The sequence below is a fragment of the Hyaena hyaena genome, unplaced genomic scaffold (genome assembly GCF_003009895.1).
Source record: "Hyaena hyaena isolate Hyena2069 unplaced genomic scaffold, ASM300989v1 scaffold_93, whole genome shotgun sequence".
Classification (NCBI taxonomy): Eukaryota; Metazoa; Chordata; class Mammalia; order Carnivora; family Hyaenidae; genus Hyaena; species Hyaena hyaena.
Window position 1 is genome coordinate 1024099 of NW_024080724.1, and position 23148 is coordinate 1047246.

Below are 23148 nucleotides of genomic sequence, written 5' to 3' on the forward strand. Positions count from 1 at the left end.
AACAGGCTCCAGGCTCTGAGCTGGCAGTCAGCACAGAGCCCGACGCGGGGCTCGAACCCACGAACCGCGAGATCATGACCCGAGCGAAAGTCGGACGCTTAACCGACTAAGCCACCCAGGCGCCCCATAAAAAATTTTTTTAAGTAAGAAAAAAGTTTCCTTGTGGATGTTTTCAAACAGTTATTCCTGGACTGAGAGCTATGACAATGTATTATAAAGTAGGGCTGTAGACAGGCACCTGGCTGGCTTAGTCGGTAGAGCATGTGACTCTTGACCTCAGGGTTGTAAGTTCAAGCCCCACGCTGGGTGGAGAGATTATTTAAAAAAAATAAATAAAATCTTAAAAAAAAATGTAGAGCTATAGAAGCTGCTTGGAGCATAGCCTCAACAGGAAATTATTTGCTCTCTTGGTTTCTGTTGAAAGGTCTTTCAATTACATACACTGCCTCCAAAATGTGTTTATAAATCAAGAGTTTGGAACACATTTTCTTTCCTTCATGTGGTCATTCAGTAGAGAGGTATTTGTGTCCAGGTTCCCTGGCCCGTAGAACCGTGTTGTAAGTGTAGACTAATTCCGAGGCTAGCCCAATGCCAGTTTAGCCTGTGTTGCATGTGGTTGGTATAAGCTGGCCTCACAGCCTGACCACTGCCTAGAGCACTGTGTAAGAATCGGATGTCAGGAACTCCTCCCGTAGATCATGCCAAACCACATGCTCTTGCCCCACCAAGAGAACATGACATAACAGGGAGTCTGTCCGCCCCCCATGCCTCCCCAAGTACCAAGGGCCATTCTATTGTGTGGGCTGTGCAGATGCTTGGAGGGAGGAAAGAGGCCTATGTTTTGCTTTTATTTTTTTTTAATAATTTTCTGTTTTATTTTTTAATTGTACTAGTAGTACATGAACACCTGTTCATTTTTTTAAATGTTGATCCTAGTATATTAACATATAGTATAGAACTATAGAAACTGCAAGGTGGGAGTTCCTCTTCACTATCCCCCTAATCCCCACACCTCTTCCCAAACGTGACCGGAATCGACAGACAGTGAAGCACACTTGCAAACGTGCAGATGCAGATACAGGTTTCCCCGCTATCCAAAAGTAGAGTGTTCTGTGAAATCTTTTGTAGGCAGGAATGGCATGAAGGGAAGAGCCTCCCCCACTGTTCAAACGTTTGAGTTAAGCCACTTCACTTTTATGAAAGACCTACAGTAATGCCTGTTTGGGTTTTTTTTTTTTAAATGTTTTATTTATTTTTGAGACAGAGCATGAACAGGGACAGGGCAGAGGGAGAGAGGGGGACACAGAATCTGAAGCAGGCTCCAGGCTCTGAGCTGTCAGCACAGAGCCCAATGCAGGGCTTGAACCCACAAACTGTGAGATTATGTATGACCTGAGCTGAAGTCAGATGCTCAACTGACTGAGCCACCCAGGTGCCCTAATGCCTGTTTTCTAACCGAAAGAAATCTGAAGAACATTTTTGCTTTGGGGACAAAAACCATTACCATATTAATGTAGCTTTCGTAAGGGCAAAGTGGACTTACATAGACTTTCGGAAGGTGGGCATACCTGTATCCATATATAATTTTTGTGTAGTTATCTTTTATATAAATAGGATCATCCTATATATATTATTCTGTAATTTGCTCTTTTCACATGGTTTCTTGGAGAGTTTTCCATGCCGGGGCACATGGATCCACTGAATTCTTTGTGCAGGGTGTGTGTGTGTGTGTGTGTGTGTGTGTGTGTGTGTGTGTGTGTGTGTGTGTGGTAAAATAAACCTAACATGAAAGTTACAATTTAACCATTTTAAGTGTAAAATTCAATAGGACTAACTACATTTACAGTGTTGTACACTCATAACCACTATCTGTTTCCAGAAAGTTTTCACTATCTCAGATATAAACTCTGTAACCAGTAAGCAATTACTTTCCTTCCCAGCAGCCCCTGGCAGCTTCTAACCTATTTCCTGTCTCTGTGAACTAGCCTATTATAGATATTTCATGAAAGGAAATCATACAATATTTGTCCTTTTATGTCTGGCTTTTTTCACTTAGCATATCTTCAAGGTTCATCCAATTGTAGCATGTATCAGAACAGTGCAGTCTTTTTAATCACTGTGTATTATCTCATTGTATGAATGCCACATAATATATGTAATAAACATATATATAATTCCCAAAGTGAAAATTGTGCCCAAGCTTATCACCAACAATAGTGTATAAGCATCTTGGCACACAAACCTTCATGTACATGTGAAAATGTTTCCAAGGATCAATTCCTGCAAGAGTAATTGCTGCATCAAAGGACATATGCATTTAAAATTTTGATATTGTCACATTGTCCCTAAAAGTGCATTGCCAGTAGACGCTACCACCTACAGTGTATGTAATTGCCTGCTCCCCACACCGTTCCAGACTCTGCTATTGTCCATCAGTTAAAACTTCTCCAGTCTGATGGCCAGAAAGTATTTTCTAGTAACATTGCTCACTTCCTTGATTGTTTGAGAGGCTGAGCACCTCTTCATACAGTTATTGGCACTTGCATGTATTTGGTCCATTTATAATCGAATGATTTCCTTTTTTACTACAAGTTATGGATAATAAACCTGTGTAGTTTGTTACTTGTCACGTGGCTGTGTGTACAGAACCTTCCGTCTTAGGAAAAGTTTCACTTCTTGAAAAAAAAACTTTTAATGTTTATATTTGAGAGACAGAGAGACAGAGCATCAAGAGGGGAGGAGCGGAGAGAGGGGGAGATCCCAAATCTAAAGCAGGCTCCAGGCTCTGAGATGTCTGCACAGAGCCCAGCACGGGGCCCGAACTCACAAACCGCAAGATCATGACCTGAGCCGAAGTCGGACATTTAACCAGAGTTTCACTTTTTATGTGATCAAACCTGCTATGGCTACCTTTTAGCTGAGTTTTAGGTTCCTTTTATAGAAATCTCTTCTCAAATTTTTAGAAATGAAATTGTTTTGTGGCCCATGCTAATAGATTTATTAATGTATAATGTTTTAATGCATGCAGAATTTCTTTTGTGTTTGTTTGCCTTTTATTGTGGAAAACCTCAAACATGCACAAGTATTTGGAAGCAAATCCCAGACATATTGTTTTATCTGTGAAAGTTTCAGTGTGTTATCTCCACAAGATAATTATGGAGTTTTTAAAAACATACAGCCATATTATCATAATCACACCTGTGAAAATTCACAACAGTTCCCTTTTATCATCCAGTATCCAACCAGGGGTCATGTTCCAAATTCTGTCCTAAATGTCACATTTTGTTGGTTGAATCAGAAGTGAAGTAATGTTTTCAAGGGATGGTTTGGTGACTCAGTCGGTTAACCCTCCCACTCTTGATTTTGACTCAGGTCATGATCTCACAATTGGGGAGTTTGAGCCCCATGCTGAGTGTGGAGCCTGTTTGGGATTCTCTCTCCCTGGTCCCTTCCCTATAATTGCTTGCATTCTCCCTCTCTCTCTCTCTCTCTCTCTCTCTCTCTCTCTCTCAAAAAAAAAAAAAAGTAAAGAAGTGAAATAAACTTTTCAAAATGCAGTTGGTTGGCGTATTTCCTAAGTTGATGGCTAACATGTTCCTCCTTTCTCTGTATGTCCTCTAAACTGGATCTTTAAGTTAAATGTTGAATGATCAAATGCAGATTCTCTTTTTTTTTTTGGCAAGACAGCTTCGTAGGTGAGATTCTGTTTGCATTTATTTGTTTATATGGTATAAGATCTGGATCTAACTTTTTTTTTCATATACATGGTTAATTGTTGTACCAATACCATTTACTGAATAGTTTACTCTTTCCTCCCAGTAATTTGAAATGCTATCATTATCGTTTGCGTGCTCTCTCTCTCTCTCTCTCTCTCACACACACACACACACACACACGCACACACACACAGTTCATTTCTAAACTTTATTTTTTTGCTCTGGATCCTTGTCTATGCCTAAGCCACATGGCTTTTGATGCTATAGCTTTATAATTTGTTTTCATATTTAAAATAATTCTTTTTCTCAACATTTATTTATTTTTGAGAGACAGAGCATGAGCAGGGGAGGGGCAGAGAAAGAGAGGGAGACACAATCGGAAGCAGGCTCCAGGCTCCACGCTATCAGCACAGAGCCCGACACGGGGCTCGAACCCATGAACCATAGATTGTGATATGAGCCAAAGTCAGACACTTAACCAACTGAGCCACCCAGGTGCCCCTTATTATCATATTTAATAAGGCAGCTTATCTTTCATTGATCTTTTTAAGAATTTTTGGCTTTTCTTGTGCTTATTCTTCCCTACCATAATTTAATATTTGTTTAATCTGCATGTTAATTAAGACTTTGGGATTACAATGAATTTGTAGACCACTTTGGAGACAAGTAGTATCTCTAGCCACAGATAAGTTTTTTCTTCTACACATTCAAAGGTTTGGTGGTTGGTTTTTTTTTTTTAATATCTTCCAATACAATTTAATACTTTACGTATACTTTTCTTTATGTATATTTCTTTTGTACTTTTCCATATGTCATTACAATTTTTGTTAAATTTATTTTTAGGTGTTTTGTTATGTTTTTCCCCACCATCTTTATTTCCCCATGTATTTTCCAATTGGTTATAGCTGGCACTTTGGAAAGCGTGAGTTTTAACAAGCTGATCTCCTACTTGCCCGGCCACCTTGCTGAACTCACGTGTTAGAAGCTGTAATTTTTTTTCCTGTGGACCGTCTTGGATGTCCTGGTTGGCAAGGACGTCATCTGCAGCTGGTTTCTTTTTAGGCTCACGCAGAGTCCAGTAAAACCTGGCTGACGGGAAAATTCACTGAACTCCGACTACTACTTGATGAAGAGGAAGTGCTGGCCAAGAGATTTATTGATAGCAACACGCAGCACACCCTCCAGGTGTACAGGGAGCAAATCGAGTCTTGTGGGGAGCAAGTAGATGCTGTGAACAAACTTTCCAGCAGGGTCCAGAGGATCAGCCAGGAGCCCAGTCCTGTCCAGCAGCTGCAGGTAATGCCAGGTCTCTGCCCTCACATGGACACCCACCACCGACATTTCACATGGGTCACTGTGGCACTGAACACAGCCTTTACACCCCGAGTGAATACACAGAAAGCTGCCTTGTCAGTTCTTGCCCCCACACAAGTGAGAAGAAAATATGCTTTGTTAGGAAGAGTATGTACATCCTGGACTAATAACGTTAACAGCCACCACCGGGGGCGGGGGTGGGGGCTCTATGTTCCACGCACTTTGTGTATCTTAGCTATAATATTTACTAAAACTCTGCAATGTGGCTATTCTTACCCCATTTTATGAATGAGAAATGGAGGCTCGGGGAGGGTGAAGTGACTTGTCTGAGGTCACACAGCTGTTAGGCGGCAGAGCTGTGCTCAGAGCCCAGGGCTGCCTGACTCCAGAGCCACAAGGCACCGCCACCTGGCCCTCTGCCTGTACAGTCTAACTTGAGACCCTCCCCCTCCTGGAAGGGCAGGTGTCCTTTCAGCTCCTGAGCAGGCTCCACGAGGTGAGTCGCAGTTTGCTCAAAGGGGAGAGAAGGATCCTACTCCTTGGCCACTGGGCTCTGTTGGAGATTCTTCCTTTTTACCGAGGGAGAGTCTAAGAAATAGCCCGTGTGATTCATGGCTACATGAGTGAGCACATGTTGCTGTGAGTGCTGTTCGTGTTTTCAAGGAGCCGCGGGAGAAACTCCCATGCTGCCTCCAGTGTGTCTGGATCGCTTTCCCACTCGTGGAACCCTTCCTGTTTCCTTCCTTGCCGTGGCTTCTGGGAATCTCAGAGCTAAATAGGTTCCGAACAGCCTGGCTAAGACTTGGTGGCACACATCTCGTTTCTCATTTCACGCTGGCTTCCAGCTGATGCTCTTCTCCGGGTGGTCTCTTCACCTGCTTTTTCTCACTATGAAGGAAAACTTTACAGCAGTAGATAACCTCCATGAGAGGCTTCACAGGCTTGTGGGAGAAGGCAAGGTGTGCAACTAAATAAAGGTGTCATGGAGTCTAATCACAGATTAGGCTGTGGCTGGAGAGGAAGAGAGACAAATCAGTCAGCACAAAACCAGTTAAGCCAATATTTCTGGTCTTATGCCTTTATGTGGCCTTGGTCACTTTGGCTTGTGTCACTGTTAGCTAACAAAAGACTCAACTTCTGGGTGAGGTGCTTTCCTAGGCACAGTGGATATTATGCCTTAAGAGGGGCTAGATGCACAGAGGGGTACATTTGTTTGTTACTTTTTAAATAATGATACTTTGTAGGTACTTCAACAGGAAAAGATGCTTCCGTGGAGAAGAATGTTACTCTTTTATCACAGATACAGCTTCAAGGGCTTTGTCATCTTTTTTTCTCCATTCTCTGGTGCCAGAACTACTGATATTCATCATCCCTCCCTTCTATTGGCTCGTTCACGTATTCATCAAATACATACTGAGCAACCCTGTTCCCAACAGGCCCCTGTGCCACATTAAGAGCCCGTGGGTGGGGAGACATGCTCAGAAACTTTTATTTACAATGCAGCCAAGGGAGCCAGCCAAAGTATGTCCAAGAAATGTCCAATTCTGTATTGGGGGGGCGGGGTCAGGGAAGACTTCTCGGGGAGGTGACAGTGGAGCTCAGTGTGGGAGCATGAGGAGAAAGAAGCCCACTGGGGACGTGCAGGGGGGCGGAGCGGAGAGGACATCCCAGACAGGAAGGAATCGTGTGCGTGTGAGAGCCTGGCCGGCTGGACAGCAGCTGGGGTTCAGCCTGGCTGGAGGCGGGGCAGGGTCACGAGGAGGAAGGCGTGTTGGGGGAGGATCAGGAAGCCAAGGCTAGTTAGCCAACAGTCGTATGTGCCCAGCCATGGGGTTTAGACTGTCCAATAAAGATATGTGAGCCAGAGGAATGTTGTGAACCGGGAAATGACCTGGTCAGTTTGATGCTTTTGGAAGGTCACTTTGGCGACAGAGTGGAGGATGGACTGAGGAGGCCTGGGCCAGGAGAGGGGCGTCAGGATGGGAAGAGGCAGGCAGGTTTGAGAGATGCAACAGGATTGGTGATTGGAAGTGGGGGGTAATCCAAGATGATGCCCACCTTCTGGCTTGAAAGATGGGATGCTCAGTTGGTTGAGCGTCTGACTTTGGCCCAGGTCATGATCTCATGGTTCGTGAGTTCAAACCTGCTTCAGATCCTCTGTCCTTCTCTCTCTCTCTCTCTCTGCCCCCCACTCCTGTGCTCTCTCAAAAATAAAATATTTAAGGGAAGGAAGGGAGGAAGGGAGATGGATGGGTGGCTAGAGAGCTGGTGTCTGAGTTGGCAAAGGTGAGAAGCAGATGCGCTTGATTTCATTCCTTATTCGATCATAAATATTTACTAAGAACCTACTTTGTGTCACACCTTGTGCTAGATGCTAGAGCTGGGGGTATCAGGTGGTTGCATTTGTCCTTCACTGTCCGTCCCCCATTCCACTCCAGCCATCTGCCCTCTGAGCCACCGTCCTGTCCCGGAGCAGCCCCCTGACCCCCGTGTTAGTGCTCTGACTTCCTGGCCAGCTCTACTCCAATCCCCTGGGAGTGACCCCTGGTTCCCCACAGTTACCTTCTCCCCCACCCAATGCGGATGGAGTCCAGACTGGCACCCCCTGGGCTGCACGGGGCCTAGGACCAGCATCCTGACCTGAGGTCCTCCGAGGGCCAGCCTCCTGCCCGGTGGGCTCGCCGTCTGCCCAACAGCAGAGCGCCAGGCCACACTCCCTCCCGAGGCGCCCGCCTGCCTGTCTTGCCCTGAGCAGCACTGCCCACTAACCAGGGCCTGCCCACTCCTTGCCCAGGACAGCCCTTGAGAGGGTGCAGAGCAGGCTCCTTCCTGCAGACAAGAGAGTCCGCTCTAGCTGTCTGAAGCGGGAAAGGAGTTTATGGAAGAAAGAGTATTTGGCAGGTCACAGGATCTCCAGGAGAGCCTGAAAGTCACGAGGAAGCCCAGGCAGCAAGAGGAAAGCCCAGGCCACAGCACAGGTGTGCTCCAGGGTAGACCCCTCTGTGCTCTGCTGGGCCACTCACCCCCAACCCCGGCACCTCCCCCGAAGCCTCCAGTCCTGCTGTCCCTGACGGCTGCCGGGTCCTGCCGCTGCCTCGCCATCACTTCCACATCCAGGTCTTGGATTGGTCACATGCCTGCACCTACGTGCAAAGGAGGCTGGCAGAGTGAGTTTTCTAGCTTCTACTTAGCAAAGCTACCCTTAACACAGGAAGGCTATTTAAAGGGAGAAGTCTGGGCAGAAAACAGGACAGGGCCCCTCGGCGGTGGCTGCTCCCCCTCGCCTGGCATTCCAGCTGAATCTCCAGGGTCTTTGGCTTCCCTCTTGGAATGTGATTTCCTGCTTCCTCCTTTGGACGTGCCCAAGGGGCTCTCTCGCCAGAAAACTGGCCCCTCGTTCCTTTTGTTCCCCTGTACCTCCAGCCAACCCCTGTCACAGTGTCTGCAAAGCTTCAGGGTCCCTTGTAAGGTGGTGAGCAACTTTCAGGCAGGTGCAATCAGCCAGCCTCCCTCCTCCTCCTGCCCCCGTTGCCGAGCACAGAGTAAACCTCCATGAACCCGGAGGGGAGGGAGAAATCCACAGCGTAGGCCGAAAACTGGACCTCCACGTGTCTGCCACCCTGGGGCCTGCTGTGTGGTCTCTCCGGAGCTCTGTTCCTGGGGGCCCAGCCTGGGCTGGTCCCAGGTGCCAGAGCAGCGGTGGGGTGGGGGCGGGCGGGCAGGGGAGGGGTGGGGGGGTGCTGCACTTGCTGGCCTGGTTTGTTCCAGGGTGTGCAGTGGTGGGGGCTGGAACAGCAGCCGCCGCTCCCGGAGCCACCCTGACCCCCGCCCTCCCTCGCAGGAGTTCGTGGCCGCCGAGCAGGAGATGCAGCGGCAGATGAGCCTGGGAGAGCTGTGTTACCCCGTGCCCCTGTCCTTCGAGCCCGCCAAGAGCTTCTTCAAGGGCCTCGTGGAAGCCATGCAGAGCATGTTACAGAAGCCACTGGACGTTCGCCTCAAGGAAAGTAAGTCGCTGTGTGGCCAGCCTTCTGTCCTTAACTCCCCTAGTGCCCTTTAACCCGGAGACAACGGCAAGGACCTAAATCGTGATGTAAGTCACACCTTTTCCACACAGAGGCCCTCGGCTGGGCCGTCAAGGACTCCTTGCCTTCAGACTTCACGTCCTTCCCTTCCTGAGACCCTGTCCTGCCGCCGGCAAGCACACGGCTGTGCCTCTGCCCCTGAGGCGCGCCCAGGACTCCGCCACGCTCTGTCCTTGCCTGCTCTGGGCTCCCAGCCGGAGTGGCCAGCTCTCCCCCTCCTGCTGCCCCGTCTGGCCAAGTGCCAGCATCCCCGCCGGGCTAGCCCAGCGGTGCTCAGCAGGGAGGCCCGGGCTGGCTCTGCGGGCCACCTGCCCCTCTGCCTCTCCCCCTCCGGGCCCTGTCCGACCTCCCGCCTGGGGCTGCAGGTGAGCTGGGCCCGGGAACCTCTCCCTGCCTCTCGTAAATGCCACAAGGGTTAGGACCGTTACGAGTCCTGCTCTGAGATCCCTGAAGGGCCCGGTACAAAGCAGGTGCTCAGCAATAGCTTTTTTCCATTCATTCACCTCTGTTCTTATGATTCACCCAGAGTATTTACCGAGCCACTGTTCTCTGTAAGGCATGGCGGGGCACAAGGCAAAGGTCTTTATGTGCTCACTGTTCTGGGAGAGAGTCAGGTAGTAACGCTGTGTCAGCGAAAAGTGCTCTGAAGAATGCAGCGGGGTGGGGAGAATACAGGCTGACCAGGAGGAGGAGCTGTGTCCTGTGGGGGCGGAGAAGGCATCTCTGAGAAGGGGACATGCGCGCTGGCCCGGAGGAAGCCCCCAGCAAGCTCTGCGTGCCCGGAGGGCTGAAGAGTGTAGTGGTCACACGCGTGGGCTCTGGGGCCGGGCTGCCTGGGTTCCTGTCCCAGGTCCACCACTTCCTAAGCCTCCTTTCTCGGGCAAGGCACCTAAGTTTTCTGTGCTTCTGTTTCCACATCAAGGGAGAGAATAATAAAGTCCCCTCTCATAGGGTCAGCGTAAGGGTTAACATCTCCTACATAAACCGTGCTCAGGCATAATAAGCACTATGTAAGTGTTAGCTATTATTGTTGCTGTAGTCGGTTCCATCTGAGGGAAAGTTCTTTTGGGCTGAAGGAAAGCAAGTGCAAGGGTCCTGAGGCACAATAGAGAGTGGTTTGGCATGTTGAAGGAACAGCAAAGGAGCCAACAGGAGTGAATGTGGGTGGGAGGAGGGAAAAGAGAGAGAGAGAGAGAGAGAGAGATACCAAGGAGACTCCAAGAATTTTGGCCTGAGCAATTGGGAGAAGAAAGAAAAAGAAAAAAATCTCTTTTCTGAGATGGGAAGGAGAATTAAGAATCGGAGGAATAGCCCTTTTGGTTCTCTGAGCAACACTATGGTGGTTTGCACCAGCTATGTTCAGTGTAAGAAATAGGGGCAAAACAGGTCACGAGAACTCAAGGAACCCAAATCGCATCTGATGGCCTTGCAGGCTGCATTTTTGAAGTGAGCTTTGTTGATCTGCAGAATGATGAAGGTGCATTTAGAAAATCCAGGCCAACTACTGAGGATGTTCAGGGTAGAAACTGCATGATGAGATGCCACCTCATCAAATGGGGCCTGGCAGGGCAGTGGCAGATTAGGAGGGGAAAGGGCCAGAGGAAGTGCTACAAGTGCCCATTCAAGCCGGCTCGGGGAAATGGACAGAGGGAGGCCAAGTCCTGGCTGCACTGCAGGCCAGCTTCAGGGGTTAGTAACAAAGACACAGTCAGGAGCTAGCGGGACTCACAGGAAGGAGTGTGTGATTCTGATGGAAAACCAGGAAGCCTTCCTGGAGGAGGTGGCACATCAGCTGGGCCTTGGTGAGCCACTAAGGCTTCAGAGTGGAAGAGAATAGGGAAAGGCATTTCAAACTGAGTCAAGAGAAGGCTGCCGTATTCTTGAGACACTGTGAAGTGTGTAGCAAGGCTAGGCGATAGTCTTTTGTTTTTTGGTTTTCCGAGCTGTTTTGTTAAAGCAGATTTTTTTTTTCTATTGTATTTATTTTTTTTAATTCTTATTTTTTTCTTATATAGTTTATTGTCAAGTTGGATTCCATATAAACCCAGTGTTTATCCCAACAAGTGCCCTCCTCCATGCCCATCACCCCCTTCCCCTCTCCCCCAACCCCATCAGCCCTTGGTTTGTTCTCAGCATTTGAGTCTCTCATGGTTTGCCTCCCTCCCTCTCCTCAACTAGTTTTCCCCTTCTCCTCCCCCATGGTCCTCCATTAAGTTCCTCCTAATGCACCTATACGTGCAAACATATGGTATCTGTCCTTCTCTGCCTGACTTATTTCGCTCAGCATAACACCCTCAAGGTCCATCCATGTTGCTACACATGGCCAGATTTCATTCTTTCTCATTGCCATGTAGTATTCCGTTGTATAGATAAACCACATCTTCTTGATCCATTCATCAGTTGATGGACACTTAGGCTCTTTCCATGATTTGCCTATTGTTGAGAGTGCTGCTATGAACATTGGGGCACATGTGCCCCTATTCATCAGCACCCCTGTATCCCTTGGGTAAATTCCTAGCAGTGCTAATGCTGGGTCATAGGGCAGTTCTATTGTTAATTTTTTGAGGAACCTCCAAACTGTTTTCCAGAGGGGTTGCACCAGCTTACATTCCCACCAACAGTGTAGGAGGGTGCCCGTTTCTCCACGTCCTCACCTGCATCTGTAGTCTCCTGATTTGTTCATTTTAGGCACTCTGACTGGCATAAGGTGGTATCTCAGTGTGGTTTTGATTTGTATTTCCCTGATGAGGAGGGACATTGAGCATTGTTTTATGTGTCTGTTGGCCATCTGGATGTCCTCTTTGGAGAAGTGTCTGTTCACGTCTTCTGCCCATTTCTTCACTGGATTGTTTTTCGGGTGTGGAGTTTGGTGAGTTCCTTATAGATTTTGAATACTAGCCCTTTATCTGATATGTCATTTGCAACTGTCTTTTCCCATTCTATCAGTTGCCTATTAGTTTTATGGATTGTTTCCCTTGCTGTGCAGAAACTTTTTATCTTGATGAGGTCCCAATAGTTCATTTTTGCTCTTGTTTCCCTTGCCTTTGGGGATGTGTCAAGTAAGAAATTGCTGCGGTTGAGGTAAAGGAGGTTGTTTCCTGCTTTCTACTCAAGGGTTTTGATGGTTTCCTGTCTCACATTCAGGTCCTTTATTCATTTTGAGTTTATTTTTGTTATGGTGTGAGAAAATGATCTAGTTTCATTCTTCTGCATGTTGCTGTCCAGTTCTCCCAGCACCATCTGTTAAAGAGGCTGTCTTTTTTCCATTGGGTATTCTTTCCCGCCCTGTCAAAGATTAGTTGGCCATACATTTTGGGTCCAATTCTGGGTTCTCTATTCTGTTCCATTGGTCCGTGTGTCTGTTTTTGTGCCAACACTATACTGTCTTGATGATTACAGCTTTGTAGTAGAGGCTAAAGTCTGGGATGGTGATGCCTCTTGTTTTGCTTTTCTTCTTCAATATTACTTTGGCTATTCGGGGTCTTTTGTGGTTCCATACAAATTTTAGGATAGTTCTAGTTTTGAGAAGAATGCTGGTGCAATGTTGATTGGGATTGCATTGAATGTTTAGATTGCTTTGAGCAGTAATGACATTTTAACAATGTCTTTATTCTTCTGATAAGAAGATATAAATGTTTATTCTTCTGATCCATGAGCATAGAAATGTTTTTCCATTTCTTTGTGTCTTCTTCAATTTGCTTCATAAGTGTTCTATAGTTTTCATCATACAGATCTCCTGTATCTTTGGTTAGGTTTATTCCTAGGTATTTTATGTTTTTTTGTGCAATTGTGAATGGGATCAGTTTCTTGATTTTTCTTTCTGTTGCTTCATTGTTGGTGTATAAAAATGCAACAGATTTCTGTAAATTGAATTTGTACCCTGCAACTTTGCTGAATTCTTGGATCCGTTCTAGTAGGCTTCTGGTGGAGTCTATCGGGTTTTCTATGTAGAGTATCATGTTGTCTGCGAAAAGTGAAAGTTTGACTTCTGCTTTACCAATTCTGTTGCCTTTTATTTCCTTTTGCTGTCTGATGGCTGATGCTAGGACTTCCAGAACGATGTTAAACAACAGTGGTGAGAGTGGACATCCCTGTCGTGTTCCTGATCTCAGGGGGAAAGCTCTCAGTGTTTCCCCATTGAGGATGATGTTAGCTGAGGGCTTCTCATAGATGGCTTTCATGATGTTTGAGTTCCTTCTATCCCAACTTTCTCGAGGGTCTTTATTAAGAAGGGATGCTATATTTTGTCAAATGCTTTTTCTGCATCGACAGAATCATACAGTTTTTATCTTTTCTTTTGTTAATGTGATATATCACATTGGTCGATTTGTGAATATCGAACCAGCCCTGTAAACCAGGAATGAATCCCACTTGATCATGGTGGATAATTCTTTTTATGTGCTGTTGCATTCGATTTGCAAGTATCTTGTTGAGGATTTTTGCATCCGTATTCATCAAGGATATTGGCCTGTAGTTCTCTTTTTTTTTGCTGGGCCTTTGTCTGCCTTGGGAATCAAAATGATGCTGGCTTTGTAGAATGAGTCCATAAGTTTTCCTTTGGTTTCTATTTTTTGGAGTATCTTGAGAAGAATGGGTATTAACTCTGATTTAAATGTCTGGTAGAATTCCCCAGGGAAGCCATCTGGCCCAGGGCTCTTATTTGTTGGGAGATTTTTGATAACTGAATTTCTGCACTAGTTATGGGTCTGTTCAGATTTTCTATCTCTTCCCATGTGAATTTTGGTAGTGTGTGTGTGTGTTTAGGAATTTGTCCATTTCTTCTAAGTTGTCCAGTTTGTTGGCATATAATTTTTCATAGTATTCCCTGATAACTGCTTGTATTTCTGAGGGGTTGGTTGTAATAAGTCCATTTTCATTCATGATTTTGTCTATTTGGGTGCTCTCTCTTTTTGGGAAGACTGGCTAGAGGTTTGTCAAATTTTGTTTATTTTTTCAGAAAACCAGCTCTTGGTTTCATTGATCTGTTCACCTGTTTTTTTGGATTCTATATTGTTTAGTTCTGCCTTGATCTTTTTTATTTCTCTTCTACTGGGTTTGGGGTGCTCTTGTTGCTTTCCTTCTAGTTCCTTTAGGTGTGCTGTTAGATTTTGTACTTGCGTTGTTAAAGTAGATTTTTAATCTATAGATGATTTTCTCTTTGCTCATAACTTCCTTTGAAAGCATTTTAAGATGAAATCAATTAAAAAGAAAACCACATGTCTGAATTATAGTAGTCAATATATCTAAATGTTTAAAAAAATAATAGCCAAATATGAAAAAAAGGAAAAAAGGAGAAGAATCTTAGCAGTCAGCTTTAGGACTCTTTGGGCTTGTCAGTTTTCAGCAGGTGGGCACTGATGTCTCCCCAGCCACCGCAAGATCTTACTCAGATGGACCCCAAACGCAGTTCACCCAGTTACCTTCTCAGTGGCCCATTCCCAAAGAACCAGTGGTGCCTGCTGAGTCCATGATAATAGCTAACACTTGCTCCGTACCAGGCATTGTTCTGAGCCTTTTACAGATAGAACCAGCAACTCCTCACCACTACCCTGTGGGGGGGGGGGGGGGGGGAGGATGCCTTTATTATTTCCATTTTACAGATGAGGGAGCTGAGGCTCAGAGAGGTTAACTGATTGGCCTTAGCTTGCGTAGGTGGTAGAGGCAGAATTCCAACAGACTCTGACCCCAGGGTCTGTGTTCTGATACCCCCCACCTTGCTTCCTCCAGGCTATCACCCCTCACCCACCTCCACATGGGATCATCACTCATGATCACAAGTAATACTGAGAGGGGCTCACTCCCAGGAAGGACACAAGGAGACAGGGGTCTCACAGCACCACTGCCCTGCTGGTGCCCCGCCCCACCTCTCTGTATATTCCAGACACGGTAGGCGTCACAGAGGCAAGCAGAATCCAGCATCTTGGGGCATCTGGATGGCTCAGTCTGTTAAGGGTCCCCCTCTTTTTTTTTTAAATGTTTTATTTATTTCTAGGAGACAGAGAGACAGCGTGAGCAGGGGAGGGTCAGAAAGAGGCGGAGTCACAGACTGAAACAGGCTCCAGGCTCTGAGCTGGCAGTCAGCACAGAGCCTGACGTGGGGCTCGAACCCACGAACCGTGAGATCATGACCTAAGCGAAAGTCGGACGCTTAACCAACTAAGCCACCCAGGCGCCCCAGGTTCCCCCTCTTAATCTCAGCTCAGGTCTTGATCTCAGGGTTGTGAGTTCAAGCCGCACGTTGGGCTCTGCACTGGGCATGGAGCCTACTAAAAAAAAAAAAAAAACCCAGCATCTTCCCCCCAGTCTGCTGCTGCTTGACTCCAATCTACTCCCAGTAAACAGAAGCTTGGCATTTCTGCCCTTGCAGATTTCCTTAACCCGGCCCTCTTTTCCCACTTGAGGCCTGAGCCTCCTAGCAGGGCCTCTGCCCCCATGCTCACCCTGCCCCGTCTTTTCCCCACCAGACAGCTCTTTGGAGATTGTTTCTGTCTACCCTTAGATGCCTTCCATGGCTCCCCGCTGTGTACATGCCACTCCTAGCACCTGCCTTTAATTAACGCCTATGCTCGTGCTGTACCCTCTTGTTGGGAAAGCCTCCCGTCCTTTTTTCTGGATGTCCAAATCTTCCCTATACTTTAAGGGCCAGCTGAGGTGCTTCCTCCTCCATGATGTCTCCCTTGATTCACCTCTCTTCCCTCTCTGCCTTGGCCAGTAGCTCAAGTGAGCCCACTTCTCACCTCATTTACCTGATGGAGCTGTTGAAGACAGGGACCCTGGCTTGGGTTTCCCCCTGAACTCCCATTCAATGAGACCCCCGCATGACCTGAGGACTTCATTTCTTGTTTTCCATTTTCTCCTGGAATTTGCATTTCCATCATGTGGTTGCCCCATTCTCAGCTATTTGAACACATAGTTGATGCCCCCGATCATCCTTGATCCTGCTGTCTCTTCCCCGGGTTCAGGGCTCACTCACCCTGGCCTGAATTCACTTCCCACCCTCAAAAGTATACTTCTCCTTAGATCCAAGTATTGTCCTAGAGTATTCCTGCTGCAGATTCCTGAACTTGCATTAACTGTTTACATGTGTGTCTGGTTCTTGGGGAGAGATTATGCAAATCTCCGGTTTTGTAATATTTTTAGTACGTTTTGTAGTTTGCTCTTGCTTAGATGAGCACCAGGCACTCATTTCTCATAATCTGTTACAGACATGAACTGCCAGCTCTCAGGCTCCTCCAGCACCAAGCTCGTTTCCTTGTTGAAAACAAGCCCCTCACCAGAGCGATCACTCTTCTTAAAACGTAAGCCCTGGGAGCAAGTGCAGAAAAGAGGGTGGAGAGGGCTGGGTGCGTGGGGGGTGGGGATTCATGGAAATGGAGGTCCCCTTTTTTTCCTAACAGACCCAACTTGGGGTTTTTTAAACTTTTAGTTTTTAAATATAGAAATACATAGTCACGGTAAAAAAAAAAATTTTTTTTTTAATGTTTTATTTATTTCTGAGAGAGACCGCGTGAGCCAGGAGAGGGTCAGAGATAGAGGGAGACACAGAAGCCGAAGCAGGCTCCAGGCTCTGAGCTAGCTGTCAGCACAGAGCCTGATGCGGGGCTTGAACCCACGAACCGTGAGATCATGACCAGAGCCAAAGTTGGATGCTTACCCAACTGAGCCACACCGGCGCCCCCAAAAACAAAAAACTTTTAAAGACAATCACTTTCTCATAGATAACTACTAGAATTATTTACCCTGTTAGCTTTTTTTGGTTTATCTATATATACATACAAGAATATATTTTATATGTCTTTTTACAAACATGGTATCATACTATACACACTGGTTTGTAACCTGTTTTTATTTACAGATATGTTCTGAAAATCTTTGTTCCCTTAAAAAAATTATACAGGTAATGCATGCTTCTTACAGAAAATTAGAAATTACAGATACATAAAAACAGCTGCCTCCCCAAAGATAAATGCTATTAATATTTTGGCATACATTCTTTCAGACATTTTAAAAGCACTTCTGTGTACAGAATTTTAAAATGGGATATATACTCTTGTAAATTTATTTAATAGTGTAGCTTGAACAATTTTGCTTCAGTACATTTAAATATCTTTATTTTTAAAGGATGCACAGTAGTATTCCATTGAAAGACTATGCTATATTTAACCAATTCATAATGCTGTGCCTTTAGGCTGCTTTACATATTCATTTCTATAAACAATGCTATAATAAACATCCATTCTTATACAGGCTTGCTGCATTAATGAATAAGTGAATGGACACACCTTAGCTCATTTTTGGATTATTTTATAGGAGTTATTTCTCAAAAGTGGAATTCCTGGGTATGTACTTTTTAAAGTAAACTTTGAAATATTCATAAAAAGCACATAGGTCAAAGGGGTGCTGCTCAATTATTTGTAAGAAGTAAACATCTTCTATAACCTCCGTTAGACCAAGAAATGGAAATTTCTAGCTCCCCAGAAGCCTTCCTCATGTGGCCTTCTTTTTTAAGTTTGTTTATTTTGAGAGAGAGAAGAAGAGCATGTGAGGGGCAGAGAGAGAGCAAGAGGGAATCTCAGGTAGGCTCTTCCCCTCTGGCTCCCTGCTGTCCGTGCACAGCCCGACAGGGGGCTCAATCTCAAGAACTTAACCGCAGGGCTTAACCAACTGAGCCACCCAGGCACCCCTAGAAAATCAATTTTTAAAAACATTTTCAGTGACTTTTTTTTTTTTAACCCAGGAATAAATCTAACAAAAGACTTGCAAAAACCTCACTACAGGAAGCTCCGACAGCATTACTAAGAAAACAATTTGGCAGTTATCCAGTAAAGCTGAACCCCCATGTAGCCTACCTTGTAGACCGTTTTTTCACTTCATGTCTGCAGATGTGGTATAACACAATGAGAACCATTATTGGCGATTTAAGTTAGCACCACATTTCTGGAACACACTTTGGCAGTATTTATTTACCAAAGGCCTTAAAAGCAAAATTATCCATGTTGACCCAGCAATTCCTCTTTTAGGAATGTATCCTAAAGAAATAATCAGATACATAAAGATGTAATTATATTAGTATTTTCAAAAGCTTTTTTTTTTTTTAGGCCTAAATGTGGAAAAGGGGGAGGGATAGTTTAAATTATAATACATCCGTGGTGCCTGGGTGGCTCAGTCGGTTGAGCGTCCGACTTCAGGTCACGATCTCACGGTTGGTGGCTTCGAGTCCGTGTCCGCCTCTGCACTGACACTCTGGAGCCTGCTTCGGATTCTGTGTCTCCTTCTCTTTCTGCCCCTCCCCGCCTCAAGCTCTGTCTCAAAAATAAACATTAAAAAAATTATAATACATCTGATGCATCAAAATCTTAGGGTCGCCATTAAAGTCCTTTGATGAAAGATATTATTTGATAGGATAAAATGTGTCAGTAAATTGTAAAAAGCAGGTTACCCAAGAGCATGTATGGCATGATACCAATGTTAAAAACTATTAAATAGCAAGATAAAAACTGAGACGATGTACACCTGTGTTAATAGGGATAGGATTTTTAAATTTTTAGAAATTGGCAACAAATTCCAGGTATGGTACAAAATTCAGTGACACGTTCACTCCTTCCCTTGTACCCCCGACACCTCCCCAGAGGCAATCAGGGTTTAAAAGAGCGGTTTTCATTTATCTTTTGGCGATTCCCATTCTATCTGGGGGGCGAGCCTGGTCGGTTCCCGGGGGCGGGGCGCCGCGCTGCCCCGCTCACCACGTGTGGCGCGGTGTCCCCCCCTTCCCCCCGCAGACGCGCGCACGCCCACGCTGGACCCGGACACGATGCACGCACGTCTGCGCCTGTCCGCCGACCGCCTGACGGTGCGCTCTGGCCTGCTGGGCCGCCTGGGACCCACGCCCGCCCTGCGCTTTGACAAACTGTGGCAGGTGCTGGGTCGCGACTGCTTCGCCGCCGGGCGCCACTACTGGGAAGTGGACGTGCAGGAGGCGGGCGTCGGCTGGTGGGTGGGCGCGGCCTACCCTTCCCTGCGGCGCTGCGGGGCCTCGGCCGCCGCCCGCCTCGGCTGCAATCGTCAGTCCTGGTGTCTCAAGCGCTACGATCTCGAGTACTGGGCCTTCCACGACGGCCAGCGCAGCCGCCTGCGGCCCCGCGACGACCCCGACCGGCTGGGCGTCTTCCTGGATTACGAGGCCGGCGTCCTGGCCTTCTACGACGTGTCTGGCGGCATGAGCCACCTGCACACCTTCCGCACCGCTTTCCAGGAGCCGCTCTACCCAGCCCTGCGGCTCTGGGAAGGGGCCATCAGCATCTCCCCGCTGCCCTAGGGGCTGCGACCGGAGTGACTGCCTAGGCCTTCCGCTGCTCTGGTGTCACCAACCGCGATGTGGCTGCTCTGTCTGCTCCTGAAGCAACCCTATCTTCTCCCCCACCAGCATCCACGGGTGCTTTGAAGGTCTCCTCTCCTAGGCTAGTTTCAAACATGCCCTAAACACAGATCCTCTGCCGGGGAGCTCTCTTCGACCTCCCCACCACCACCAGGGCACTTATACGACACAGCTTTTAGTCCAGGTGCCACCCACACGTGAGCCCTAAGCATCCTGACCACGTCAGCATACATGATCTTCAACCTAGGACTTCTCCCTCATGCAGCAGTCGGCAATACCTGGCACTTAGTAGGCACACAATAAATATGTGGGTGAGTCATCCAGCTCTTACTCTTTCTCCCTTAATGCGCCTTTGATCTGCCTCCTCCTCTCCGCTCTACTTCAGCTTGTCCATGTCACTTCCCTTCAGAGCAGCTGCAAGAGCATCTTAACAACACCTCATGGCCTGAACCCTCTCCCATCCTCATCCTCCACTGTACAGCCAGAGTGAGGTGCCTAAAATTTCACTTAACCTTGGAACTACCCGGAGGTTCCCAAGGACGCCAGGGAGAAGACCAGCAGACACGCTGCCTTAGCATTCAAAGCTTTTCTAGTCTGCCCCAAACTCCTGATGCCTCATCTGGCTTCTACTGCTCTTTTCAGAGACCCTCCAATTAGAGCTGTCTGCACCTTTGCCCTCTGCTTTTGGCTCCATACACTCATTTATGCAGAAAAGCCCTTTCATCATCTTCCTTTGCCTGCCTCAGCCTTGCCCTGGCTTAGCTGCCCCAGGAAGTCTCCCCAAGCCACAGGGGTCTCTCTTACTATCAGAACCACGAGCCTGGGACCTTGCATTCCAACTCGATCGCAAGTTTTCCAAGGGCAGCTGTGTCCGATACCTTCCCCACCCTGAAAAGTTCGGAGTGTCCCTTCCTCCCAGGCAGGAATGACCAGCAGCCAGCTATCACGGACTCGAGGAACAGCTGAGCTGAGAAGACCACATGGATCACCCAGCCTGGCCTCGCTGGACAAGTGGGGAGACTAAGGTCCTGAAAGAAAGTTGCTTAAAGTTCCCCATGGTGATGAAGGGCTGGGCCACCCCACCCCCGCTACAGCCCCAAGGCAAGGGTCTTACTTACTTGGCCCCTGGCCCAGCTCTTCAGGCCCAGCTTTCAGTCTGGAGATTTTACTGCTTACTCATTCCTCAGGAGATGTTGGGAAGAAAATCAGCAGCATAGCAACCACGGGCGGTTTCCCCCACTGTCTTGGAACCAGAAGAAGAGCTGAAAGTAAGGTTTGGGCAGAGCCCGGACGTCCCCAGGCTCCTCAGATCCCACAGTTCCAGGTGTCACCAAGGAAACCCAGAGAACCCCACTTTCCAAAAGAGAAGGGGCAGAAATCGAGAAGGCCAAACCAACAGGGCTTCACAGGCCCGCTTCTCTAACAGGAAGGGAAAGGCGTCTTTCTGGGTCTGTGCCTCAGTTCTGAAGAGTTAGCATCATTATTTGTCAAATTCCTAGACGGCGTTGAAACCATCCCGTGTTACAGTGTTGTCTTAGGTGCTGGGCAAGAGGGCAGCGGTAGGGGGAGGAAGATGCAAAGCTGAAACCCACTTAGGGTTTCAGGGCATTAATGAGCTTGAACCAAACAAAACTGACAATTTCTAAGTTTCTGACCTAAAAATGCCACCTTCATATAGGGCAATGAAATACAAGTAGACTACAAGGCAGAAGGAACCTTAAGAGTGCCCTTGGCTCTAACCAAATCCCTTAAAACCCGAGCCAGATAGAGAGCATAGTGTTTAAGCACACTGCTCCGGGAATCCTGAAAAAAGGAGAGCTCGGAACTGTGACAGGACATTCGTGACAGAAGGAGATGGACACACTGGACCCTGTATCTCTGTCCATCCCTGCAAAGACATTCCCAGACCCATGGCGGCCACAGCCAAGTACTACCAGCACCTGCTATTTTGTCAGGCACTGTTCTAATGCTGGACAACGATTAACTCATTGGATCCTTACATCATCCCTAGGAGGTGGAAAGTTACCCCAATTCTCCATATGGCAAAATTGAGACACAGAGTAACTTGCCTGAGGTCACACAGCCAGTGTGGAGTTGGGGTCTGTGCTCATGTCTACCAGGCCATACTGTTCAGGTGAACACAGCTGGTCTCTGGCCAATGCCTGCTCGCTCCCTCTCCACTTTTGCCTGTGATACTCGGCTCTGGCCTGGTTACCCTGTGGGATGCGGGTCTACCTTTGGGCTGAGATGAGGTCCTGCACCCAGAGAGGAACTGTGAGAGTCTGGAATTCATGTAGCAGAGACAGAGCTGGATCATAAAGGACAACAACTCGTTCTTATCAAACGCGTACTCTGTACCAAGACTTGCGCCAGCCAGAAAACTGCAGCTTCGGTACGCAATGCAGTGACCTAGCTGTCTTACCTCTCAGAGTCATCTGTAAAATGGGAATAATGACCCTGCCTAGTGCAGGGAGGCTCAAATGAGCCAACGGTTTTGAACTTGCTTTAAAAACTCTATGGTACCGTAGCAAGCCAGCATGCATCAGCACCCCCAGCGGGATTCCTGTTGTGCCTGGCATAGTGCGGAGACAACGGATACTCCCAGCAGCCATCGGGCAGTAGCAGGAACCTCCTTGAATATTCCCCTGCAGGACTAAGGCTTCCTTGTGGTCCATGACTATAAAGTCACTTACCTAATTCTCTTTCAGATATGAACTTGCGGAAAATTTTTTAAATATTATTTTCTAATATTTACTTTTGAGAGAGAGAGAGAGAGAGAGGCGTGAGCAGGGAAGGGGCAGAGAGAGGGAGACACAGAATCCGAAGCAGGCTCCAGGCTCTGAGCTGTCAGCACAGAGCCCAACACAGGGCTCAAACTCACAGACCACGAGATCAGGACCTGAGCTGAAGTCGCATGCTTAACCGACTGAGCCACCCAGGTGCCCCATCAGAAATTTCTTAATACAGCAAACTGCCTGCAGATATTTTCAAATGACATTAATTTTCTAATATGTGATTTGTTTTAATAAAGACAAATACTGTACCTTTTAACCACGTTCTTCATGGGGAGTTCATGCTGCCTCAAGTACACAGCCCCTAGGCCCGGACAGGGCCTCACTCACCTCGGGTCCCCTCCACTGGTGGTAGACTGAATAGGGCGCGGGCTGGGGAGTTCACGACTTCTGAAGAACTAAGTTCTTGCCTATGTACACACCAGTCCTACCTCCTAGCTATTCCTATCCAAGACAGTACCATGTCGCTTTAGGCATCTTTCTGATACACTGATGCCATGTGTGGTCACTAAGTTTTAGAGATTTCAGGGACCCTTCCTTGCCTCTTGCATCTCTTCTGTTTTTGCAATTCCGCTTTGTCAGGGAGCAGGGACTGTGATGTCAGCCTAGCAGAGGACGCACAGTGCGGTCCTGGTGGACAGGAGTCTGTACTCTGAGGAGGCGACAGGCTGCCCAAGAAGCCGAGCGGCATGTGAGGTGTGGGTAGGACTAAGTATGAAGGTCAGGGCCAGCTCTGAGTCCATCGGGCCCTGCTCCGAAGCCTTCCACAGTCCCCCACTGCCTGTAGAGCGAGTCCAAACCCGGCAGGCTTTCAGGCCCTTGCTTCCTTTCTGACCACCTTCCTCCAAACTTCCTCCCCACGGGGCCGC

At 47.4% G+C, this 23148-nt stretch overlaps 1 protein-coding gene across 1 annotated transcript in view; it reads left to right on the plus strand.

Moving 5' to 3' along the window:
- Nucleotides 1-22283, plus strand: part of TRIM14 (tripartite motif containing 14) — a 30817-nt gene extending 8534 nt beyond the window's left edge. Inside the window, exons 3-6 of the mRNA XM_039234863.1 lie at nucleotides 4779-5012; nucleotides 8872-9034; nucleotides 16318-16410; nucleotides 18892-22283. Of these exons, the coding sequence (XP_039090794.1) occupies nucleotides 4779-5012; nucleotides 8872-9034; nucleotides 16318-16410; nucleotides 18892-19427 (1026 nt within the window). The 3' untranslated portion in view covers nucleotides 19428-22283. The remainder of the gene's footprint in view (nucleotides 1-4778; nucleotides 5013-8871; nucleotides 9035-16317; nucleotides 16411-18891) is intronic.
- Nucleotides 22284-23148: the final 865 nt, after the last annotated feature.